At 39.1% G+C, this 23,210-nt stretch overlaps 1 protein-coding gene across 1 annotated transcript; it reads left to right on the forward strand.

Annotated features, from left to right (window-relative positions):
• The first annotated feature begins 1,263 nt into the window (after nt 1–1,263).
• Nucleotides 1,264–21,779, forward strand: LOC128246701 (uncharacterized). Its single transcript, XM_052965052.1, has 5 exons — nt 1,264–1,315; nt 6,486–7,071; nt 7,608–7,766; nt 11,877–11,934; nt 17,100–21,779. The coding sequence occupies exons 2-5, from the start codon at nt 6,514–6,516 to the stop codon at nt 19,424–19,426; spliced, it is 3,102 nt and encodes a 1,033-aa protein (XP_052821012.1). The 5' UTR covers nt 1,264–1,315; nt 6,486–6,513; the 3' UTR covers nt 19,427–21,779.
• Nucleotides 21,780–23,210: the final 1,431 nt, after the last annotated feature.

Genomic DNA, 23,210 nt, shown 5'->3' on the forward strand with positions numbered 1-23,210 from the left:
TTTAAGTGAAAATCCCAACTTGCCCTAAAACTTTAACCTGCCCTAAAACTTTAACCTAAGTCAATCAGGGGCCATAACTTGTATTTAGGATAATATGGAGTTATTTAACCTCATTGTGTGATGGTCCTGAACAACTGTGTGAAGTATTAAGTCAATTGAACAAAGGAGATAGAAGTTATTTATAAATATCCCAACCTGCCCTAAAACTTTAACCTAAGTTTCATAGTCAATCAGGGGCCATAATCTGTGTAAAGAATAATATGGAGTTATCGAACCTCATCATGTGATGGTGCTAAACTATTGTGTGAAGTATTAACTCAATTTAATGAAAGGTATTGGACTTATAAGTGAAAATCCCAACTTGCCCTAAAACTTTAACTGGACGCTGACGCCGACGCTGGGGCGTGTAGTATAGCCCACCTATTTTTCGAATAGTCAAGCTAAAAATGGACACTAAATGGTCCTGTGTATTCGTTTATTCGCTCAGGGCCATTTAGGGTCCATTTCTTAGGCAATTAGATTAAGATCAATACACAGAGGTTGTTTCCTATACACAGTTGTTGTTGTTGTTGTTTTTTGTTGTTTTTTTTTTGGGGGGGGGGGGGTCACTTATAGAAGGATTACACAAGGCCTGACAATTTATGGTGTTTCCGGATCCTCGGTAATTCCACCAACCACCACACCCCACAAAGTTCAGCAAAATGCAAGCAATACTTTTTACAAAATAGTAAAGTTTTTTAAAGCCAAAGAAAGTTGAAAAATAAGCAAACTATGTCTTAATTAAAACTCATTAGGGAAATCCTAAGCTGATTGAGATAATGCCGACATTAGGTGCATGATAAAATGTATCTGTTATGTAAAGAATTGTTTCATGCATGTCATGAACTCTGTTCATTTATTACTGTCAAGTACATTTTCTGTGTGCTAACGATTTGTTTAGTGGAAACAGTGTGCTTTAGGTATAAGAAAAACATCTAGAAATATTTAAATGCGAACATTCTTTGATGTTACAATTAATATCTTCTCTTTAACCAGCACATTTAATTTAACACAATCCATTTCTTTGTTGTTACAATGGGCCTTCTTTACGCGGATGGAAAAGGTTTTAATCGCCGGCGGCCGCATCGCACTTTCGTATATCCTTACTGCAATTTACGAGGTCTATCTCGAAGCTTGCCGGAGATGGTCCAGTTGTTGCAATTGAAGTTGTCCGCTATCTTGCCGGAGAAGGCCGAGTTGTTACGGTTGACGCCCAAATGTTATCGCGCATGCGCTTGTTGAATGTCACGTATTTGCTTTAATGGCGGCCGTAAATGTGAGTTTTGATTTTTTTAACACAATTCAACAACTTTTCAGATCAGCATCACATTATGTGTGTAATCAGAGACATTTAGGAAATGCAAAACCATATTAATTGAGTTTAATATTTGAAAATCTTGTTTCATTTCACGTATAATTTCATGATCCTGTTAGACCTGTTTATTACGCTTCTAACTCAGTAACTGCTTTCGTTTTACGTGTATCATCTGTATGTATACTGCTCAAACCTTGAAAGTCATTATCCCATTAAAACCTCCAAATAAACAATTACATATGAACATACATACTGGTTAAAGAGGGTGAAAATAATAGATAAGTTATTAAATGGAAAAAGGCTTAGAATTAACAAAATACGTTCTGATTATATCGCATAGATTCTACTGTACTCATTCATCCATAACGGTTGCACAAATGTCATGAATAGATGAAATTAGACTTGTTTATCATACATGTAGTTATACATATATGAATTGTCATTCTCTATGACAAAAGTATTGCATTTTGGTTCTATTTATATTTTATTGTTTTTATAGTAGGAAACCAGCCTTTCTATTATTAATGCACCAGCAGCGTTCGACACGGGAGTCCGGTAGTCCGAGACTCCTAAAATTCGGCTCGGACTACCGGGGTTTCCGTCTAGGCAGTCCATCGGACTCCTTCATTTCAAAATCCAATTGTACACAAATCGTATCCGAAGGTTACAAGTATCCGAAAGCTCGTATATAATTATTTTGCGACACGTCAAATCGTTATCATTTTGACGCTCTTTAAAGTAGTAAGTGACGTCATAGACCGGTATTCATGTATCTTTTAATGTTTGTAATATGGTAACTGAATCGATAAAACCTGTCAAACGGTGTTTACAAAAAATATTCCTCGTTGATTTTAGATGTAAACAATGTTTATGTCAACGGTAAAATGGATTTCGCCACCGGCAGCAAAAATTAAAAGAACTGAAAAAGAAAAAAAGATAAAGAGTTTGTAATTTATAGAGAAAGGAAATTCAGCAAGCAAGGTTAAAACAAATGTCTTGGCTGATATTTGAACTGACATCTGTATATGAGTACCTGACTGTAGGGAGCTTTGTCACTGTGCGCTCTAACGTGCGATTGAAAGCCATCAAAAAACTTTAAAGGGCCATGATAATATTATAAGCTAAGAAAATGCAAAAAAGGGAAAAATAATTAAGTTAGTCACCAGCTGGCTGCTTGTTAATTCAGCTGAACAAAGCTATCTTTGACAGGTAGTGCATTCTGTTTATGGATGCTGAACATTATTCAGAAATAAGGACAGTCCTACACAGACTATGTCACCATGTACCAAGCTTATATTGCAAAGTCTGTTAGTATTGGCACAACATATAAGGCATGTCTGAGTCTCATTGCACTGATTGCAGATGAATGTTCCAATTAAACAAAATTCAGTATTTGATAATGCCCCGTTCAATTCCCTTATATCTGATGGCTCCACAGCCACTTCACAAGAGGCCAAGGTTCTATATGCTAGATCCTCAGTTCATGGCAATATTTTCAAGTCATATTAGAATCTATTAGATAAATAGTTTCAGTCATGTTCATGTTAGTTGAATAAAACAATTAAAATATAACTTTGTTGTGCTCTCAGAATACAAATCTCTAGTTTGCCCTTCAGAAATGAAATACCAAAGGCTCTGTGAAATCATTGAATAAATAGTCATCATTGCTCCAGCCAGGGGGTAGGTCAGAAATGACACTTTTGATGTGAATTAAATTTCCTTTATGGGACACTTGCAAGGGCCAGTACTCAACTTTTTATGTGATGTTACTTCTTTCAATACTTACAGTTTGTTACCTCAGCTGTTAACTTTAAGTTAGTGTCAAAAGTATGTACATTTATAACTCATTCCTGGACATTGACTGGCAAACAAAAGGGCACAGCAGGGTGTAGTAAAATGGCAGCTGGGTACTTGAAAAGGGCAGCGGGTGTCCCAATCTGTTATTTAGGGCTAGCTGGAGCATTGAGTCAATAAATTTGAATAAATGTTGTAATTATCCTGGACTCCTTAATTTTATGCCGGACTCCTTGATTTTGGAATTAAGGAGTCCAGTGGACTCCTTCTCTATTAGTGTCAAACACTGACCAGTCAATTGTAACCACGGCCCCCCAGGTCCGGGGGTATACCAGGGAAATGGGCCGTGTTTTTGTCCTTTCAGGTGGCCCCGCAGTGCCAGGTGAATGCGGTGGTTTTGTCATCGCTTTAAATATAGCGGGGAATTGGCCTTTCCTAGGGTCCCTGATGTGCGGGGGCATTTGGCGGAGAATTTACCATCTGTTCGTCCTCGCAGAGCGGGGAAATTAGCCGGGGTTGGCTGGACCGAAAGTCAAAGTCCTCGCTATTCCCCGGACCTGGGGGGCCGTGGTTACAATTGACTGGTGCATAACTTAAGCTTTGTGAAAAATCATCTTGGTATCCCAGCGCATACTTATTTATAGGCTGTGAATCATAGTATTACTAAGTAACACATAATCATCAATTTGGTGTATGATTACAGGGCTTTTTGTATAGTACCCACAGGTCCGACTATCAGACCTATTCCCAAAGCAAAATATAAGGTATTTTTTCCAATCTTCAGAAATATATACCAATAAAAAAAATATATATATTTTAAAAGTCTTTTTATCTGTATTGGTTCATTTGCAACATCCTAATAATTCATGTCATGTAAAGTTTTTCTGATAATATATCTGGGGAATCATTGATTTTCATCACATTCAGAGATCAGTATGAAATATTATCTGTCATGATTTATTGCAATAGATATTTACAACCCAAGGATTGATATTTCAGCCATTTTGGGTCCTTTAAAAGGAAAATAAACTAATATTAAATCTTTTTCTAATTCTAGAGACTACACAGCTTTTTCTATTAACTGTAAAATTTCCCAATTTCGGCATTTTCACGACGCAAAATTTCCCAAAATGTTTAGGGTCTTTTTCCCAAAATGACCAGAGAAAGCCCTGGATTATTCAGATATTAACAGTGACTCTGTGAGCTAAAAGGCTGTACTGTACCTTATTTTTACCACAATCGCATTAATTATTCTAACATGTCATGTAGATAAGTAAAGTGGGATTCTTTATTTCCTCCGATATGAAGAAACATGACACTTGATAATCAGAACATATACAAAGAAACATAAAGTCTTATAGAATAAAACTTTACGTAAATGTTATACAACAAACATATAAATCAGGGTTAAGAAGGATAACTATAAATACAATGAATAATACTGTACTATAACAATGCATCTACACATGTACTGAAAAAAAAGTGAATGAATCATAGTTTTATAATTTCATTTACCTTATCTGCTGATACCTGATACTACTATATATTATAGGCTGTAGGCCTGCATGGGAGTCGAACCTCCTACCCATAGATTGATAGTCAAGTGCGCTACCACTAGACCACGGATCAGCATCAATTCAATCATTCTCGTTCACCAGAGTGATGATGCTATGGGTTCCATAGATTGGATTTATAACGAGAGGGGTGAGAGTGGTCTAGTGAAATAGGTGTCCGCCTCTCACCCAAGAGGTTGTGGGTTTGATCCCCATCATGGTGAGAATGGTCTAGTGGTTTAGGTGCCCCGCCTCTCACCCAAGGGGTTCAATCCCCACCAGGGGTACTTTCTCATGGCCTCTCAAATTGGACACAGTACTGGTTTCTGCCCAGGAAACGGACCGCGGGAGCGATTCTATAAGCTTAACTTTCGTCACAATCAAGCTAAAATAAATTTGTATATACTAATCAAACCTGCGATTGGAGGTCGAAATTATATTTTTGCCCAACGGGATGACAGTATTTTTAAAATCTGCAGTACATTCACTTAAGTAAATTAGCAGTCAGCTGTTTTAGGGGCTGAACCAGTAGACAAAATATTATCTCGAATACTAAGCTGATTTAAAGCTGCACTCTCACAGATTGCTGACAAAAAATTAGATCTTAGATTTTTATATTTAAGTTCAAAAAATGATTTTTTATGCATTTTTCTTAAAACATAAGTAATGGTTTAAACCATAAAACACAAGTTTTTTTAGCGGAAATATAAAAATCTACGATCCGATTTTTTGTCAGCAATCTTGTATCATTGGTTTGCAGATAATCAAGCAAAAAATGCTATTTCCAAGACAAAAAAAATGTAAAATTGGTAAATCTGTGAGAGTGCAGCTTTAAGGGTTATGTCAGTATGTATTACCAAAATAAAGAGTTATGCGACTGCATCGCATTAAATTGATTATTTTGGTAAAAAATATAATAACCGTGAACCGTTACAATGGTTAATACTTAAATACTTTTATGCTGTATAATATGTAATAATTTTAACCCCCTACCGATTCCACCGTAGGGGATGTCTGTCCGATATCATGCACATCATTTTATTTTATTGGTTGCCATAGCAACATAAAGAATCAGTTTACTACACTTTAAAAGGGTCCTATAATAACAGCAAAAATGTTATCCCAAAATCATAAAAGCTGCTGTGTATAGCACCTATGATACATTTGGCTGGTATAGCAGTGAATACACCAATCCCTTAACTGGATCTTTGCCCTGTATAATGAAGTATTAAAACTTGGTCCATGTAATATAATATGCGGATAGAGGGCAATAGGGATATTATGCAGGCCAATAAAAAAAATTAATTTATGCGTGAAAAATGTGGCTATTTCAACATTTTCTTTAAGATGCACTCTCACAGATTGAATGTTTTGACAACTTTAAAAAAATTTGTCTTGGAACGACCCAATTTATATCAAAATGAATGGAAACCAGTGATATACGACTGCTGACAAAAATCAGATCGCAGATTTTCATAGTTTAGTTAAAAAAAATGTGTTTTTCTTAAACCGTTAGTAACTCTTTTAGCCATAAAAGATAAATTTTCGATGGAAATATGAAAATCTGCGATCTGATCTTTTGTCAGCAGTCTAATACCACTAGTTTGCAGATATTTATGCAAAAACATGGCTCATTCCAAGACAATAATAAATAAGTTGGCAAACAGTAACTTATTTGTGAGAGTGCAGCTCTTATTTTAATGCTAGTAATTTCAATTTGTTTAAGAATCCGAAGGGGACTTTTGTAATGTAAGTAATACTCAGTGACTTGTTTCTTTTACCAGGTATTGAATACAATCTCATGGCAAAACAATGGCCTCTTATCGGGAATTATTAGGGAATGAAGAAGCCCAGAACTGGGTTAAGGCAGCCCTCGCCCTCAATATAACCAAGGAGGGTCTAAAGGGTCTTGTAGATGACGTGCTGACATGCGTTCACCAGGACATCTATAGCACCGTTAGAACATCCAAGGGTCTTTCATCCGGGGCAGCATGTGCACATTGTTTCACAGAAAACGTGTTGAAGTGCCCAACTCGTGGGATATGCACCAGTACTAGAAACTGTAGATTTCATAACTGTCCTCAAAAACTGTATGCTCCTTGTCCAAATGGGATTTGTGAAGGCGTCCGTGATGAAATAGTCAAACATCACAGGTTTTCGGGACCATCATGGAAGAATACGAATGCCGACAAATGGAGCACCATTCCCTGGGAGATAGGCAAGTGTTTCCTGCCTCCTGATGGCTACAATACCGTGTCCTCCATCAAAGACAGTGACTTTAACGGAGTGATCAGCGTCATGATAAATTGCGAGGATTTCAAAACCAAACTGTCGTTTAACGTTGCGACACAGCAAAATTTATTAACAGAGGTAAACATATTAATCACACTATGATCATATTATACGATTCCGTTGACTTTTTAAAGCTGCACTCTCACAGATTGACAGTTTTGACGTTTATTATATTTTTATCTCAAATTCAGCTGATTTCGCACATCAATACATTTAATTTAGCCATTTAAGACAACTTATTAAGAACTGCCGAGAAACTAATTTTTTACTAACGCTTTTTTTCATACAACATCTCACTGTATTATCATTATATCACTGGTTTCCAGACATTAACGCAAACATTGGCTCATTCCCAGACAAAACATAAAAACGTGGCCTAAACGGTCAATCTGTGAGAGTTCAGCTTTTAAGAATGTTCATAATAAATGTAGAATGTTTCAGTATTCACTTGAAGAACTTCAACTTTGCTCTGATTATTTTGTACATTTGATACTCTAATCCAAACAACCAAGAAGTCTTAAAGTGAATATATAGTTTAGTTACTACATATTGCATGATAGTATGCATTTCAATTGTGCCATCTTATTAAACTTATTTCAAACATTACATTTAAGGTTCGGGACATTGGTCGACGCGTACGCCATTCCCATGACCAGAGGGTCAAGGACACAGAACTAGTGGACTTCCTGTTCAAGCTACGCACCCTGCTGGAGGATAAGACTGAACTAATAAACCGATCCGAGGCACAACACGCTGTGGATCAGCTTAAGAAGGTACAAATTTACATGATAGCGGAATTAACAGATTATACAGGTATGACTTTACAAGAGAGATGGCAAAATTGAACTAGCATACTGGCCAAAGGCACAACAAGCCGTGAAACAGATTAAGCAGTTATGGCTATCCATGATAGAGGCCCTAGGTACGAAACGCCGTGGAACAGAACAAAAAGGTATGGCTTTCCATGATAGATGACACAACTGAACTAGTATTCCTACTCAAGGCACAATATCCCATGAAACAGATTAAATAGGTATGCTTTTACATGATAAAAACCACAACTGAACTAGCATACCGGCCCATAGCACCACACTCTGTGGAATAGTTTAAACAGGTGACTTAACAAGATAGATGACACAACTTAACTAGCATGTACCGGCCCTAGGCACGACATGCCATGGAACAGATTAAACAGGTTTGACTGTATGCGATAGATGACACAGCTGAACCAGCATACCGATGTAAGGCACAACACGCCACAGAACAGATATGGGAAAGGGCATGAGTTAACATTTACTTTTTTTGTATTAAATTCGGTCGACGCATGTAAAAATACATAGTAACTTGCTGGAAGAGTACTTATAAATTATAATGTGTGTACTATTTTTTGTGTAGTTCAGGCATGATTATTAAAAATAATTTTATTATGCATGGTGAAACTTCGCAGACGACTTGACTGCCAACTTCTGCACATGTGTGCACCCGGAATTGACTTATTATGTTATGGGACACAATTAAACTAGCATACCCTAAGCTCAAAAAACCGTAGAAGTGCTTCACCAGGTATGAACTTATATCCTAGAGGACATAACGAAACTATCATACCGACTCGAGGGTGCGAGGCCGTGAAACAGCTGATAAAAGGTATGCTTGCAAGTGTCCTTTTTAGCTCCACTATTCGAAGAATAAGGAGAGCTATACTACTCACCCAAGCGTCGGCGTCACCCCTTGGTTAAGGTTTTGCGTGCAAGCACACATAGGTTAATATCTCAGCAACTACTTCAGGTATTGCATTGAGACTTTATACAATGGTACTCAACCATCCAACCTACTTAATTAACCAAGTTTGATAACTCTACTTTGCATTTAATGCCAATAACAGGCCTTTATTATTTGACTTAGAAATTCTGGTTAAGGTTTTGCGTGCAAGCACACATAGGTTAATATCTCAGCAACTATTTGAGGTATTGCATTGAGACTTGATACAATGGTACAATCATCCAACCTACTCAATTAACCAAGTTAGATAACTCCAGTTTGCATTTAATGCAAATAATAGGCCTTTATTATTTGACTTAGAAATTCTGGTTACGGTTTTGCGTGCAAGCACACATAGGTTAATATCTCAGCAACTACTTGAGGTATTGCATTGAGACTTGATACAATGGTACTCAACCATCCAACCTACTTAATTTATGAAGTAAGATAACTCTAGTTTGCATTTAATGCAAATAATAGGCCTTTATTATTTGACTTAGAAATTCTGGTTAAGGTTTTGCGTGCAAGCACACATAGGTTAATATTTAGCAACTGCTTGAGGTATTGCATTGAGACTTGATACAATGGTACTCAACCATCGAACCTACTTAATTTACGAAATAAGATAACTCTAGTTTGCATTTAATGCAAATAATTGCCCTTAATTATTGGACTCAGAAATACTGGTTAAGGTTTTGCATGTAAGCACACATAGGTTAATATCTCAGCAACTACTGGATGAATTGCATTGAGACTTAATAAAATGGTACTCAACCATCCAATCTACTTAAATAACCAAGTGAGATAACTCTAGTTTGCATTAAATTCAAATAATGGCCCCTTTTTATTCAACATAGAAATTCTGGTTAAGGTTTTGCATGTAACCACTTTTAAGTCAATGCTTCAGCAAATACATCATGCATTGCATTGAAACTTTACACACAGGCTCCCAACCATTTAACCTTCTTATTTAATCAAGTAAGATAACTCTATCTTTCACATTATATAATTTTTGCCCCTTTATTATGCTTCTTAGAAATTCTGGTTAAGGTCTTGTTAGCACACATAGGATAATATCTCAGCAACTACTTAATGTATTTCATTGAGACTTTATACAATGGTAGTCAACCACCTAACCTAATTGAATAATCAAGTTAGATAACTGTGTTTTGCAAATAATGGCCCTTTATTATTACGCTTAAAATTCTGGTTAAAATTTTGCATGTAACCACATTTATGTTAATATCTCCGCACATCATGTATTGCATTGGAATCTAATTTAACAGTGATCCATGCATGTTTCGCCAAAACTTTTCAATCCTTACACTGAAAAGCGACGGAATAGTCGAGCGCGCTGTCTCTGTGACAGCTCTTGTTTTATATCAGATTCGATAAACTCGTGCAAAGATATTTCTGTACTCCTGTGTAAGAGGAGCGATTGGGAATTATATCGAGTGGACTACCTTTTGTGCGGATCAGGTATGCGTTTATTGAAAACAATTTAGAATAGTATGGTTTGACCTCGTCACCGGACTTTAGACCCTACTTGACCTTGCACCTAATCAGATCAACGGACTTTAGTGTAAGTGGGGGCCTCTATTCGACCTTGCACTTAATTATATCAACGGACTTTTCTGTAGGCGGGGGGTGGGGTCCCTATTTGACCTTCCACTTAATTAGATCACTAGACTTTAGTGAAGGTGGGGTCCCTATTTGACCTTCCACTTAATTAGATCAACAGACTTTAGTTTAGGTCGGAGCCCTATTTGATCCACCTAATTAGATATCACCGGACTTTAGTGAAGGTGCGGGTCCCTATTTGACCTTCCACTTAATTAGATCAACAAACTTTAGTGTAGGTCAGGGCCCTATTTGATCCACCTACAGTCAAAGCGAAAACATTTTTTCCTTCACAGGGCATTGCGACAGGTAAACACTGAAAGTAGGTGCGGGTCCCTATTTTACCTTGCACTTAATTAGATCAACGGACTTTAGTGTAAGTGGGCGTACCTATTTGACATTGCACCTAATTAGATCACCGGACTTTAGTGTAGGTGCGTGTCCTTATTTTACCTTGCACTTAATTAGATCACCGGACTTTAGTGTAAGTGGGCGTCCCTATATGGCCTTGCACCTTATTAGATCACCGGACGTTCGTGTACGTGAGGGCCCCTACTTGACCTTGCACCTAATTAGATCACCGGACTTGACTTCAGTGAAGATGGGGGTCCCTATTTGACTGTGCACCTAATTAGATCAACTGACTTTAGTGTAGGTGGGGGTCCGTATTTGACCTTGCACCAAATTAGATCACGGGACTTTAGTGTAGGTGGGGGTCCGTAATTGACTTTGCACCTGATTAGATCACCGGACTTTAGTGTAGGTGGGGGTACGTAATTGACTTTGCACCTGATTAGATCACCGGACTTTAGTGTAGTGGGGATCCGTAATTGACTTTGCACCTGATTAGATCACCGGACTTTAGTGTAGGTGGGGGTCCGTAATTGACTTTGCACCTGATTAGATCACCGGACTTTAGTGTAGGTGGGGGTCCTTATTTGACCTTGCACCTGATTAGATCACCGGACTTTAATGTAGGTGGGGTCCGTATTTGACCTTGCACGTAAATGGTAATTAGATCACCGGACTTAAGTATAGATAGATAGATAGATACGTGGGGTCCCTATTTGACCATGTATCTAATTAGATCACATGACTTTAGTATAGGTGGGAATCCCTAATTGACCATGTACCTAATTACTAGGAGATCACCGGAATTAAGTGATGGTCGGGGACCCTATTTGACCTTGCATCTAATCAGACCAACAGACTTAAGTGTAGGTGGGAGTCCCTATTTGACCTTATTAGAAGCGAGGCCAAACCAAGGTTGCGTACCGATGGGTCACGACCTGCAAGTCGTGGGAACGAGTAATTTAGTCGTGATCACGAGATAAAAAAATAGTTTTATTTACACATGTCACCTTTATGACAACGTACATACACTTTCTGATGTAGTAAAACTGTTTTCCGTTAACATTTTGTCTTTATAATATAAGTTTATAGTTTATATTATTTTGTAAAATAGCCTTTGAATTATTGGATGTCTTGATCTGTTTTGTTGACAGCTGCAAACAGACGATTTCAAGATCAGTGCTGAGAACGAAGGGGAGATATTGAAGGAAGGTAAGCGATGCTTTTGATCAAATTGACGTATATGGATATGGAACTGTGTGTAGGGTGGTTTATGTAAAGAGCTAGCTTGGGGTTGCTTATGAGAAGTAGGGTTTAGGTCACTGTTTCTAAGAAAGAAAAATGGTTTCCGCCCACTAACTTTCGTTAAGAAAGATAAGATAGTGTTGAAACTCTGCATTTCTAGCACACCGAATAGGCATTTCCGGTGACGTCAGCCGTGCTGGAATTTAAGTATCATGTGTTTCCGGTACGGATAGAAAAATCCGACACGAGGGCACGCGCGTAAGCCGGTAACGAGGCTTTCCGAGTTATCGGACACGCAGCGTGCCCGAGGGTCGGAATTTTCGATCCGGACCGGAAACACATGATTAATTTTGTTTTTTGCATATCTTAAATTATCAATTTGTGGAAAAATTGACGTAGAAAACGCACTTTTGTGCATTTCACCAAAGCGCTTGAATACTTGTATATTTAATTGCGCTTTATTGAAATGGCATAATTTACTTTTCATATTCCATACAAGAAAAGAAATAAGAAGTGGCGCGTTGTTGCGCGTGACTCCTCTTACATGGGGTGTGTAAGACAGGTTTTTTTCCACCACTGGTCACATGACCGGAAACACACGTCCGGTATGCAAGTAAATTCCATCTGGCTCCCCTGCCATGCCAGATGAGTCACGCGCTGTGACGTAATACTTTCTATTTCTTTTATTATACACTTTATGTAACTATAATTATGAGATTTCAATAGATGAGTGCGATAAATATTAACTTTAATATACCTTCAAAACAAAAAGTAACCCTTAAAAGACGTGATACTTAGAAACTTATTGACGTATGCCGTGAATAAAACTTACTGCGCGTCATGACGTGAGTAAACATCATCGCACGCCTTTTTTGGTAAAATGTACAAACATGCGCTTTTCCATGTATTTTTTCACAAAATATTGTAATTCAAGGTATGCTAGAAAAATGTCTATCATGTGTCGGTTCCTCGGTTCCAGATCGAAAAATCCGACCCTCGGGCACGCTGCGCAGCCGGTAATTCGGCAAGCCTCGTTACCTGGCAACGCAGGCGCCATCGAGTCGGGGGGTTTCTCTATCCGGACGTGTGTTTTTATTTCTTTTATTGTATGGTTTATGAAAAGTATAGTATGCAATTTCAATAAAGCGGAATCATAAATATAAGTATACAATACTTTTAATTAAAATTGAAAAGAAATAATCGTAAAAGCGCGATTTTTAAAGGAACTATTTGACGTCGATAGTGATTTAAAATGACTGCGCTTTATAAAGTCAGTACACAACGTCGCACGCGCTTTTTGCTGAAATGTACTAAAGTACGTTTTCTACGTCAATTTTTCCACTAATTCAAGTATGCAAGAAAAAACATCAATCATGTTTTTCCGGTCCGGATCGAAAAATCCGACCCTCGTCCACGCTGCGTGACCGGTAACTCGGAAAGCCTCGTTACCGGCTTACGCGCGTGCCCTAGGGTCGGATTTTTCTATCCGTACCGGAAACACATGATAGATACTTATAAGAACTCATACAACCTTTAACTTATACAGTCATTACACTATTGCTGCCTTTCTTCTTACCAAGCGTCTTGTGATATTTCTGCTTCTTATCACCTGTACCAAGCGTCTTATGATATTTTTGCATACCGGACGTGTGTTTCCGGTTATGTCAGCAGTGCTGGAAAACCCCGTCTTACACCCCCTATGTTAGATGAGTCACGCGCATCCACGTGTCATTTTTTATTATGTCTCCCCCTCTCTGGGGGAGACATATTGTTTTTGCCCTGTCCGTCAGTCCGGTAGTCCGTCAGTCCGTCCGTACGTCACACTTCGTTTCCGATCGATAACTGGAAAACCGCATGACCTAGGATCACCAAACTTGGTAGGGAGGTTGGTCGTGAGGTGTAGAGGATCCCTATTGTTTTTGGGGTCACTAGGTCAAAGGTCAAGGTCGCGGCGACCCCCAATATAAAAAACATTTCTGCTCAAAATCTTGAGAACGGTTTGACCTAGGTTCACCAAACTTGGTAGGGAGGTTGGTCATGAGGTGTAGAAGATCCCTATTGTTTTTGGGGTCACTAGGTCAAAGGTCAAGGTCGCGGCGACCCCCAATGTAAAAAACATTTCCGCTCAATATCTTGAGAATGGTTTGACCTAGGTTCACCAAACTTGGTAGGGAGGTTGATCATGAGGTTTAGAAAACTCCTATATTTTGGGGGGTCACAAGGTCAAAGGTCAACGTCGCTGTGACCTCTAATGTAAAAAAATATTTCCGTGCAATATCAGGAGAATGCTTTGATCTAGGTTCACCAAACTTTGAAGTGAGGTTGGTCATGATGTCTAGATGATCCCAATTGTTTTGGGGGTAACAAGGTCAATAGTCAAGGTCGTGGTGACCTTCCATGTAAAAATCATTTACGTGTAATATCTTTATGTCTCCCCCATTCATGGGGAGACATATTGTTTTTGCCCTGTCCGTCAGTCAATCCATCAGTCTGTCAGTCAGTCAGTCAGTACGTCACACTTCGTTTCCGCCCAATAACTATAGAACTCTTAGACCCAGGAACTTCATACTTGGTATGCTAGTTGGTCATGACTAGTAGATGACCCCTATTGAATTTGGGGTCACTAGGTCAAAGATCAGGGTCAACGTGACCTTGAGGTGAAGAAACGGTTTCCACTCAATAACTAAAGATCCTTTGGGTCCAGGAACTTCATACTTGGTATGCTAGTTGTTCATGACTATTAGATGACTCCTATTGATTTTGAGATCAAAAGGTCAAAGGTCAAGGTTACCTTCAGGTAAAAAATGTTATGTTGGCAGTGACCTTAAGCTTAAAAATGGTTTCTGCTCAATAACTAAAGAAAGCTTGTACCCAGGAACTTCATAGTTGTTCATGACTAGTAGATGACTCCTATTGATTTTGAGATCAGTAGGTCAATGGTCAAGGTCACCGTGACCTTGAGGTGAAGAAACTGTTTCCGCTCAATAAATAGAGAACGCTTGCAACCAGGAATTTCATACTTGGTATGCTAGTTGGTCATGACTAGAAGATGACCCATATTGATTTTGAGATCACTAGGTCAAAGGTCAAGGTTGCCATGACCTTGAAGTGAAGAAAAAGTTTCCGCTCAATAACTAAAGATCCTTTGGTTTCAGGAACTTCATACTTGGTAAGCTAGTTGTTCATGACTAGAAGATGACCCCTATTGATTTTCAGATCAAAAGGTCAAAGGTCAAGGTTACCTTCAGGTAAAAAATGATACGTTGGCGGTGACCTTAAGCCTAAAAATGGTTTCTGCTCAATAACTTAAGAACGCTTGTACCCAGGAACTTCATTCTTGGTACGCTAGTCGGTCATGACTAGTAGATGACCCCTATTGATTTTGAGATCAGAAGGTCAAAGGTCAAGGTTGCCATGACCTTGAGTTGAAGAAATGGTTACCGCTCAGTAACTAAAGAACACTTGCACCCAAGAACTTAATACTTGGTATGCAAGTTGGTTATGTAGATGATCCCTATTGATGTTGTGATCAGTAGGTAAAAGGTCATGGTCACGATGACTGTGAGCTGAAAAATGGTTTCCGATCAATAATTGAATAACGCTTGCGCCCAGGAACTTCATACAATGCAAACTTCGTTTACATTTTCCATGATTAATCAACAACACTTTCTTCTCTTCACTATTTAATATAATCGAATAAACCAAACTTCACTGTTGGTTTGTCTCCAGTCCAAAGTTACAAATTTCATGTCCATCATTTATTTTTTCTCAGCTACGACCACACAATAGGGGAGACAAGCGCTTTTTCAAAAAAGCAATCTCTAGTTTCTTTTATTGTTTTGTTTATGAAAAGTATATTTAACCATTTCAGTAAAGCGCAATCAAATATATAAGTATGCAAGACTTTTGATTAAAATTGGAAATAAATAATCATAAAAAAACGCGTTTTCAGAGTAACTATTTGACATCAATATTTATTTAAAATAATTGGTTGTCCGGTTAGCGCACTCGCTTCTCACCTAAGCGACCCGGGTTCGATTCCCGACATGGGCGCATGTGAGTTTGGTTTGTGGTCACCAAGCCGGACAAGTGGGTTTCCTCCGGGTTCTTCGGTTTCCCCCAAAACACAAGACCACACTCTCGCGTAATATCGTGCCAACGAGAGTGATTAATATAATTTTGTAATAACTTGTTTCACAATCGTTGTAAACTAAATATGTTAAAACTAAACTAAAATAATTGCGGTTTATGACGTCAGTAAACGATGTCGCACGCGCTGGTTCGTAAAATGTACATAAGTGCGTTTTTTATATCAACTTTACCACAATTTGATAATTTTAGATGTGCAAGAAAATATATCAATCATGTTTTTCCGGTCCGAATAGGAAAATCCGACCCTCGGGCACGTTGCGTGGCCGGTGACTCGGCAAGCCTCGTTACCAGTTTACGCGCTTGCCCCCGGGTCGGACTTTTCTATCCGTACCGGAAACTTGTGATATATACTTTTAATGTTGCTTCTAATCGTCTTATGATAATGCTGCTACGTATATTCTGCAACAAGCGTCTTGTGATATTGCCGCTACTTATCTTCTGTACTAAGCGCCTTGTGATAATGCTACTTCTTATCTGCTGAACTGAGCGTCTTGTGACAATGCTGCTTTTTATTGTCTGTACCAAGCGTCTTGTGATAATGCTGCTTCTTATCTTCTGTAACAAGCGTCTTGTAATAATTCTGCCTCTGATCTTTATGTACCAAGCTTCTTGTAATAATGCTGTTACTTATCTTCTGGACCAAATGTCTTGGTAAAGGCTGCTACTTATCTTCTGTAACAAGCATCTTGTGATAATGCTGCTTCTTATCTTTGGTCCCGGGCCTCTTGTTAAAGGCTGCTACTTATTTTTTGCAACAGACGACTTTTGATAATTCTGCTTCTAATCTTCTTTACAAGCGTCTGTTGATATTACTAATCGTCTGCATCAAGGGTCTTGTGATATTGCTTATTTTTATCTTTTGTACCGAGCGTCTTGTCACAAAACTGATTCCTGTTTTCTCACCAAGTGTTTTGTGATAATGCAAACGTATATGTTCTTATTTTTATGTTTTTAATGATATATCTTTACATTTACTTCAGGATTACGACTACGTTTGGCAAACCATTACCGAACCACGTTGGCCGACATGCCGATATCTCCCATTCTCGGAGAAAAGAACGCCAAACTCAGGAAATTCTACGTGGCACCGAAAATTGTGGAGAAAGATCATCGAAAAATCGGCAAAATTGACAACAAAGAAAGCGGTCAAAAAATTGCAAAATTTTCAGATGTTTTCAAAAAAGAAATTCAGTTGCTCAGAAATGTTTTCCTTGTTGGAGAACCGGGCAATGGCAAATCTACATTCTCCGTAATGTGTGCCCTGGATTGGACTCACCAATATTTACCAGCGGAGGAAAACGTCGAAATTAAAACAAGCTTTGCCGACCCAGAATTCTTCAAAGAGTTTGCATTTTTGTTTCATATCACCCTACGAGATTCAGGTAAAACGTGTGATCTAGCAGAAATGATCAAGGATCAACTTATACGTAAAATCTACCACGAGAAGGATGCCGATGATGGTTACCGGCTATTACAGACGGTGCTGGAAAGTGAAACATGTTTAATCATAGCTGACGGCCTCGACGAATGGACCCATCCGGAAAACGTAAACTGTACCTGCAACACTGAGGAAAAAGTCACCCCTTTCCGAAATTCGGCCAACAAGGCCACACTCCTCACGACAACGCGTCCCTGGCGAATGTCACAGTTTAGAGTGCAGGATTCAAAGATCGACAAATATCTTGAAATAGAAGGAGCTGCAGACACAGAGCAACTCGTGGAAAATATCATCAACATTCTTAATGAGGGAAATGAGGATGAACGAACAACATGGGCTTTCATGGAAATGGTGTCAGCGAAGGGTCTTGAAGGATTATTGTCAGCACCTATCAGTATCACCCAGCTCGTGTGCCTGTGGTTCGAGGGCAAATCGTTAACCGATTCAAAATGTGACATTTATGCTGGCATGATAAACATGCTATCATGTAGATGTAGTTATATGCAACGGAAGCATAAAATTCCGAAAATTGAACTACCATCTGTATTAAACGAACATAAATGCTTCGTGCAAAATCCCATGGTTTATCTTGCGCTGGCAAAGTTAGCATACACAACTTTGTATTCAGAGTGCAGAGATTCGTCTGTTGTATTCAGCGACAAAACAGTCGACGCTTTGTTAAGCAGGGAGCAGGTTGAATTTGCATTGAAGTCTGGCTTACTCACGGAGAAGAAATCCAACTCATTGACCAAGAGATCATCTCACTTTTCATTCTTTCATAAAACACTTCAAGAGTTTTTAGCGGCTCTTCATTTATGTTTGAATGAAAACGACTACAGTCAGCTATTAAACAAGTACGAACAAGATAATAAGGAAAATATCTTGGGAGATGTTTCTCAGACATTTATTTTCATATGTGGAATGAAGCCCGAGCTCGGTGTACAAATGTCTTCATGGATCAATAGTTCTAGACCAGACGTGCCTTCATGGGTCAATAGTTCTAGACCACCATACCGACCATCAATCCACAGAAGAGAGGCTAAACTACTTCAGGACCTGATTCTCTCCGGACACCGTGAAGCCAGGGCGAACAACTATGGTGACATACCGCTCTATCTCGCACACTTCGAGATAGATGACGAGGATACCGTAGTGTTAAAAAAGCTGATGATGATAAACAAGGAACGTATTCAGTCACTAGTCATCTGGGGATCCAATGATCAAATTAATGGGGAAGAGCTGCAGACGGTGATCACATCCTCCTCCGACTCCCTCAAAGCAGTGACACTGTGGTTCCGTGATGGGCAGTATGACCTGTCCCAGTGTCACAGGCTGGAATATCTGTATATACTGGGAGACAGTACAACACGTGTGCAGGTTGATCCAACAAATATTACAACATGTGACTTATGGGATGTATCATCGAATGTTGAAATGTACATATTTAGATTATTTAAACACGATCAAAGGCGGAGTAAACTACAACGTGTTGTGTTAACTTTAGTTAAGAATGTCCAGTTACTTGTGGATACACTACCAAGTCTCCCTCAGTTACAAAGCCTTCACATAGGGAGTACAAATCTAGGTGAGCTCCACCTCCTCCCTCCAGCCTCCATCACCGATATTACACTTGTGTGTGTGACAATGACAGCGGAGGCGGTGCGGAGTCTGATAGAGACGATGAAGAACATACCACACACCATTACATGCTACATGCGGCACTGCAAGGTGAAACCTGCCAGTGAGATGAAAGACATCCGAGAACATATGGACAGTTCGCCGTCATTCAAGGTTCTCGAGTTTGACGATACGAGTGTAGGGGTTTTTGATATGAGTGAAGAGCTTCTTTTCAAATTCACCAAAATGTGAACAATAAGTTAAATGTTAGCATCGATTATGGGAATTCATATTTGATGAAAAACAGTGAAACAATCAATGGGGAAGTGTCATTCTATTTATAGATATATATGTCACTTTTTCCAGGAACTAATTATTATCAACCACTTTCTGTGTATTCAGTTAATTTGATTTATGTTGTGTATTTGCATGCATCCAAAAATAGATTTAACTGTACACAGCAATGTCGTTGGGGCTGGTGTTATTAAATATATCGAACTTGGATGAAAACTTTCTTTTTATACGCCCGAAGGGTCGTATTATGTTATGGCCTCCATCGTCTGTCCGTCCGTCTGTCTGTCTGTCCCTCCGTTAGCAATTCCGTGTCCGGGCCATAACTTGGTCACTAATAAAGTCATTTTCAAATAACTTTATACAAATCATCACTACATTAAAAGGATGTGTCGCGCGCAATTTCCAGGTCCATACCTCAAAGACTAGAATCACCATGGGGGTGCGTTAGCAAATCCGTGTCCGGGCCACAACTTGGTCACTAATAAAGTCATTTTCAAATAACTTTATACAAAGCATCATTACATTAAAAGGATGTGTCGCGCGCAATTTCCAGGTCCATACCTCAAACACTAGAATCACCATGGGGGGCGTTAGCAATTCTGTGTCCGGGCCACATCTTTGTTACTAATAAAGTGATTTTCAAATAACTTTATACAAATCATCTCTACATTAAAAGGATGTGTCGCGCGCAATTTCCAGGTCCATACCTCAAAGACTAGAATCACCATGGGGGTGCGTGTGTCCGGGCCACAACTTGGTCACTAATAAAGTCATTTTCAAATAACTTTATACAAAGCATCATTACATTAAAAGGATGTGTCGCGCGCAATTTCCAGGTCTATACCTCAAACACTAGAATCACCATGGGGGGGGGCGTTAGCAATTCTGTGTCCGGGCCACATCTTTGTTACTAATAAAGTGATTTTCAAATAACTTTATACAAATCATTACTACATTAAAAGGATGGGTCGCGCGCAATTTCCAGGTCCATACCTCAAAGACTAGAATCACCATGGGGGTGCGTTAGCAAATCCGTGTCCGGGCCACAACTTGGTCACTAATAAAGTCATTTTCAAATAACTTTATACAAAGCATCATTACATTAAAAGGATGTGTCGCGCGCAATTTCCAGGTCCATACCTCAAACACTAGAATCACCATGGGGGGCGTTAGCAATTCTGTGTCCGGGCCACATCTTTGTTACTAATAAAGTGATTTTCAAATAACTTTATACAAATCATCACTACATTAAAAGGATGTGCCACATGCGATTTCCAGGTCCATACCTCAAAGTCTAGAATCACCATGGGGGGACGTTAGCAATTCCATGTCCAGGCCATAACTCAAAGACTAGAATCACCATGGGGGGCGTTAGCAATTCTGTGTCCGGGCCACATCTTTGTTACTCGTCCGTTAGCAATTCCGTGTCCGGGCCATAACTTGGTAACTAATAAAGCGATTTTCAAATAACTACAAATCATCACTACATTAAAAGGACCTCAAGCCGAATCTTCTTCGGGCGTATAATGCTCCGTTTCGCGGTGCTCTTGTTTAATTATAACACAACAGTCCGTAATCAACACGTGCAATTGTCGGTTCAACTTGATGGACATTTTTTTAAAAGAATCCCTCAATAAATCAACTAGTTTCCTAGTTACTTCGCTAAGAGATTATTAATTGATATGGAATATTTAACTTATTTCTTTATTCACAATGGCATTCTAGCTCAGCTGTTTTTTTATATTCTGTATTATAGAAATGTATCAATAACACGTTGACTTTTTTTAATTCTTATGATCTATTACATAAATTTCACATCATTATAATGCTATCTACAAAACTATGATATCATATATGCACCAGTCAATTGTAACCACGGCCATCAGGTACGGGGGTATACCGGGGAAAGGCGGGGAAATTGGCCGTGTTTTTACCTTCCAGGTGGCCCTGCAGTGCCGTGTGAGTGTGGTGGTTTTGTCTTCGCGCCAAATATAGCGAGGAATTGGCCTTACCTAGGGTCCCTGGGGTGCGAGGGCATTAAACGGGGACCTTACCAGCAATTCGTCCCCGCAAGACGGGGATTTTACCCGGGCTTGGCAGGAACGAAAGTCAAAGTCCCCGCTATTCCCCGGACCTGGGGGAGGGGCGTAGTTATAATTGACTGGTGCATTATCGACAAATGCTTCAAAGGAAATACCCAAACAATAAACACATTGAGTTACCTAAATAATAGAATATACAATGCCCTATTATTAAACATGTCACACAATTGGAGTATTATTGAAGAAGATATGATTAAATGTTGAAAATATTGTTTGATTTGTATTTAATATGATGAGGATGAAAATGTGTTTGAATGATGAGTTGGATGATGATGATGATGATGATGATGATGGTGATGGTGGTGGTGGTGGTGACAATGACGACTACAACCACGGCGACGATGTCGATGATGATGATGATGAAAATGACGACGACAACGATGTAGACGTCAGTGATTATGGTGGTGGTGGTTGTGACGCTGATGATAATGATGATGATGTGAAAGTGATGATGATGATGACGACGGCGGCGGCGATGGTGGTGCTGGTGGTGGTTGTGTTGATGATGATGATGATTATAATGATTATGATGATGATAGTGGTGGTGGTGACGACGGCGACTACAACGACGACGATGATGATGATGATGGTATTGTTGTTGGTGATGGTGGTGGTGGGAGGAGGATGATGATGATGAAGATGATGATTAGCTAATAGTATATGACTAAGAAGTCAAATTTAAGGCTGGATAATAAATGTTGACTTGATCTTGAAGTAAGATACGTAAAAATTATACAACACACTCGTGAAGTACGTTATATCAAAATAATCATGCAAGGCAAAGTATTTCTAATTTAAGCAAAAGTCAGTAAAAGTGTTTTTGTCTACAAATACACACTTTACGGTTGTAGATTTTAGCAGGCTCCGAAATGCATCTGATAGCATTTATATGAATATATATTTTGGTGACTGTCGGACACATCTACTACCAGACCATTTCACTACCAGAAGGCGGGCACATCTATCACCTTACTACTATTTACGAGGTCTATCTCGTAGCTTGCCGGAGATGGCCGAGTTGTTACGATTGACCTGGCGTCAAACCACACAAATTGCAGACACAGCCAACGTTCTTCAAGAACCTTATACACTGTTCCATGTCAATTATTATCATTTAATATAAAACAGTTTAGTCATATCGTTTTATTCTTTAAATTTGACCGTTTTATAAATGAAACATCAACATGTTCACTATAAATGTATACTTATAGCAATTCTCCGAGTTTTTTTATTGAAAACAAATTTAAATTGACACTCGTATTTAATATCAATACAAAAATGTGTATAAAAAGCATAATTCTTGAGTGATACACCTTTAACGACTTCTTAGATAATGCATATATATGGATAATATTAATTACTGGTAACAAGATTGCGTCATCGGTGAGGTATCGTCATCGGTGGGGCGTCGCCCATAGCGTCATCGTCGAGGTGTCGTCATCGGTGAGGCGTCGCCCATAGCGTCATCGTCGAGGTGTCGTCATCGGTGAGGCGTCGCCCATAGCGTCATCGTCGAGGTGTCGTCATCGGTGAGGCGTCGCCCATAGCGTCATCGTCGAGGTGTCGTCATCAGTGAGGTGTCGCCCATAGCGTCATCGTCGAGGTGTCGTCATCAGTGAGGTGTCGCCCATAGCGTCATC

This window comes from Mya arenaria, chromosome 9 (genome assembly GCF_026914265.1).
Source record: "Mya arenaria isolate MELC-2E11 chromosome 9, ASM2691426v1".
NCBI lineage: Eukaryota > Metazoa > Mollusca > Bivalvia > Myida > Myidae > Mya > Mya arenaria.

Bases quoted from the DNA above. Each gene is read 5' to 3' on its own strand.
- LOC128246701 (XM_052965052.1), top strand. From the start codon at position 6,514: ATGGCCTCTTATCGGGAATTATTAGGGAATGAAGAAGCCCAGAACTGG. The intron at 7,767-11,876 runs GTACAAATTTAC...TTTTGTTGACAG, and splicing joins CTGTGGATCAGCTTAAGAAG to CTGCAAACAGACGATTTCAA. The intron at 11,935-17,099 runs GTAAGCGATGCT...CATTTACTTCAG, and splicing joins AGGGGAGATATTGAAGGAAG to GATTACGACTACGTTTGGCA.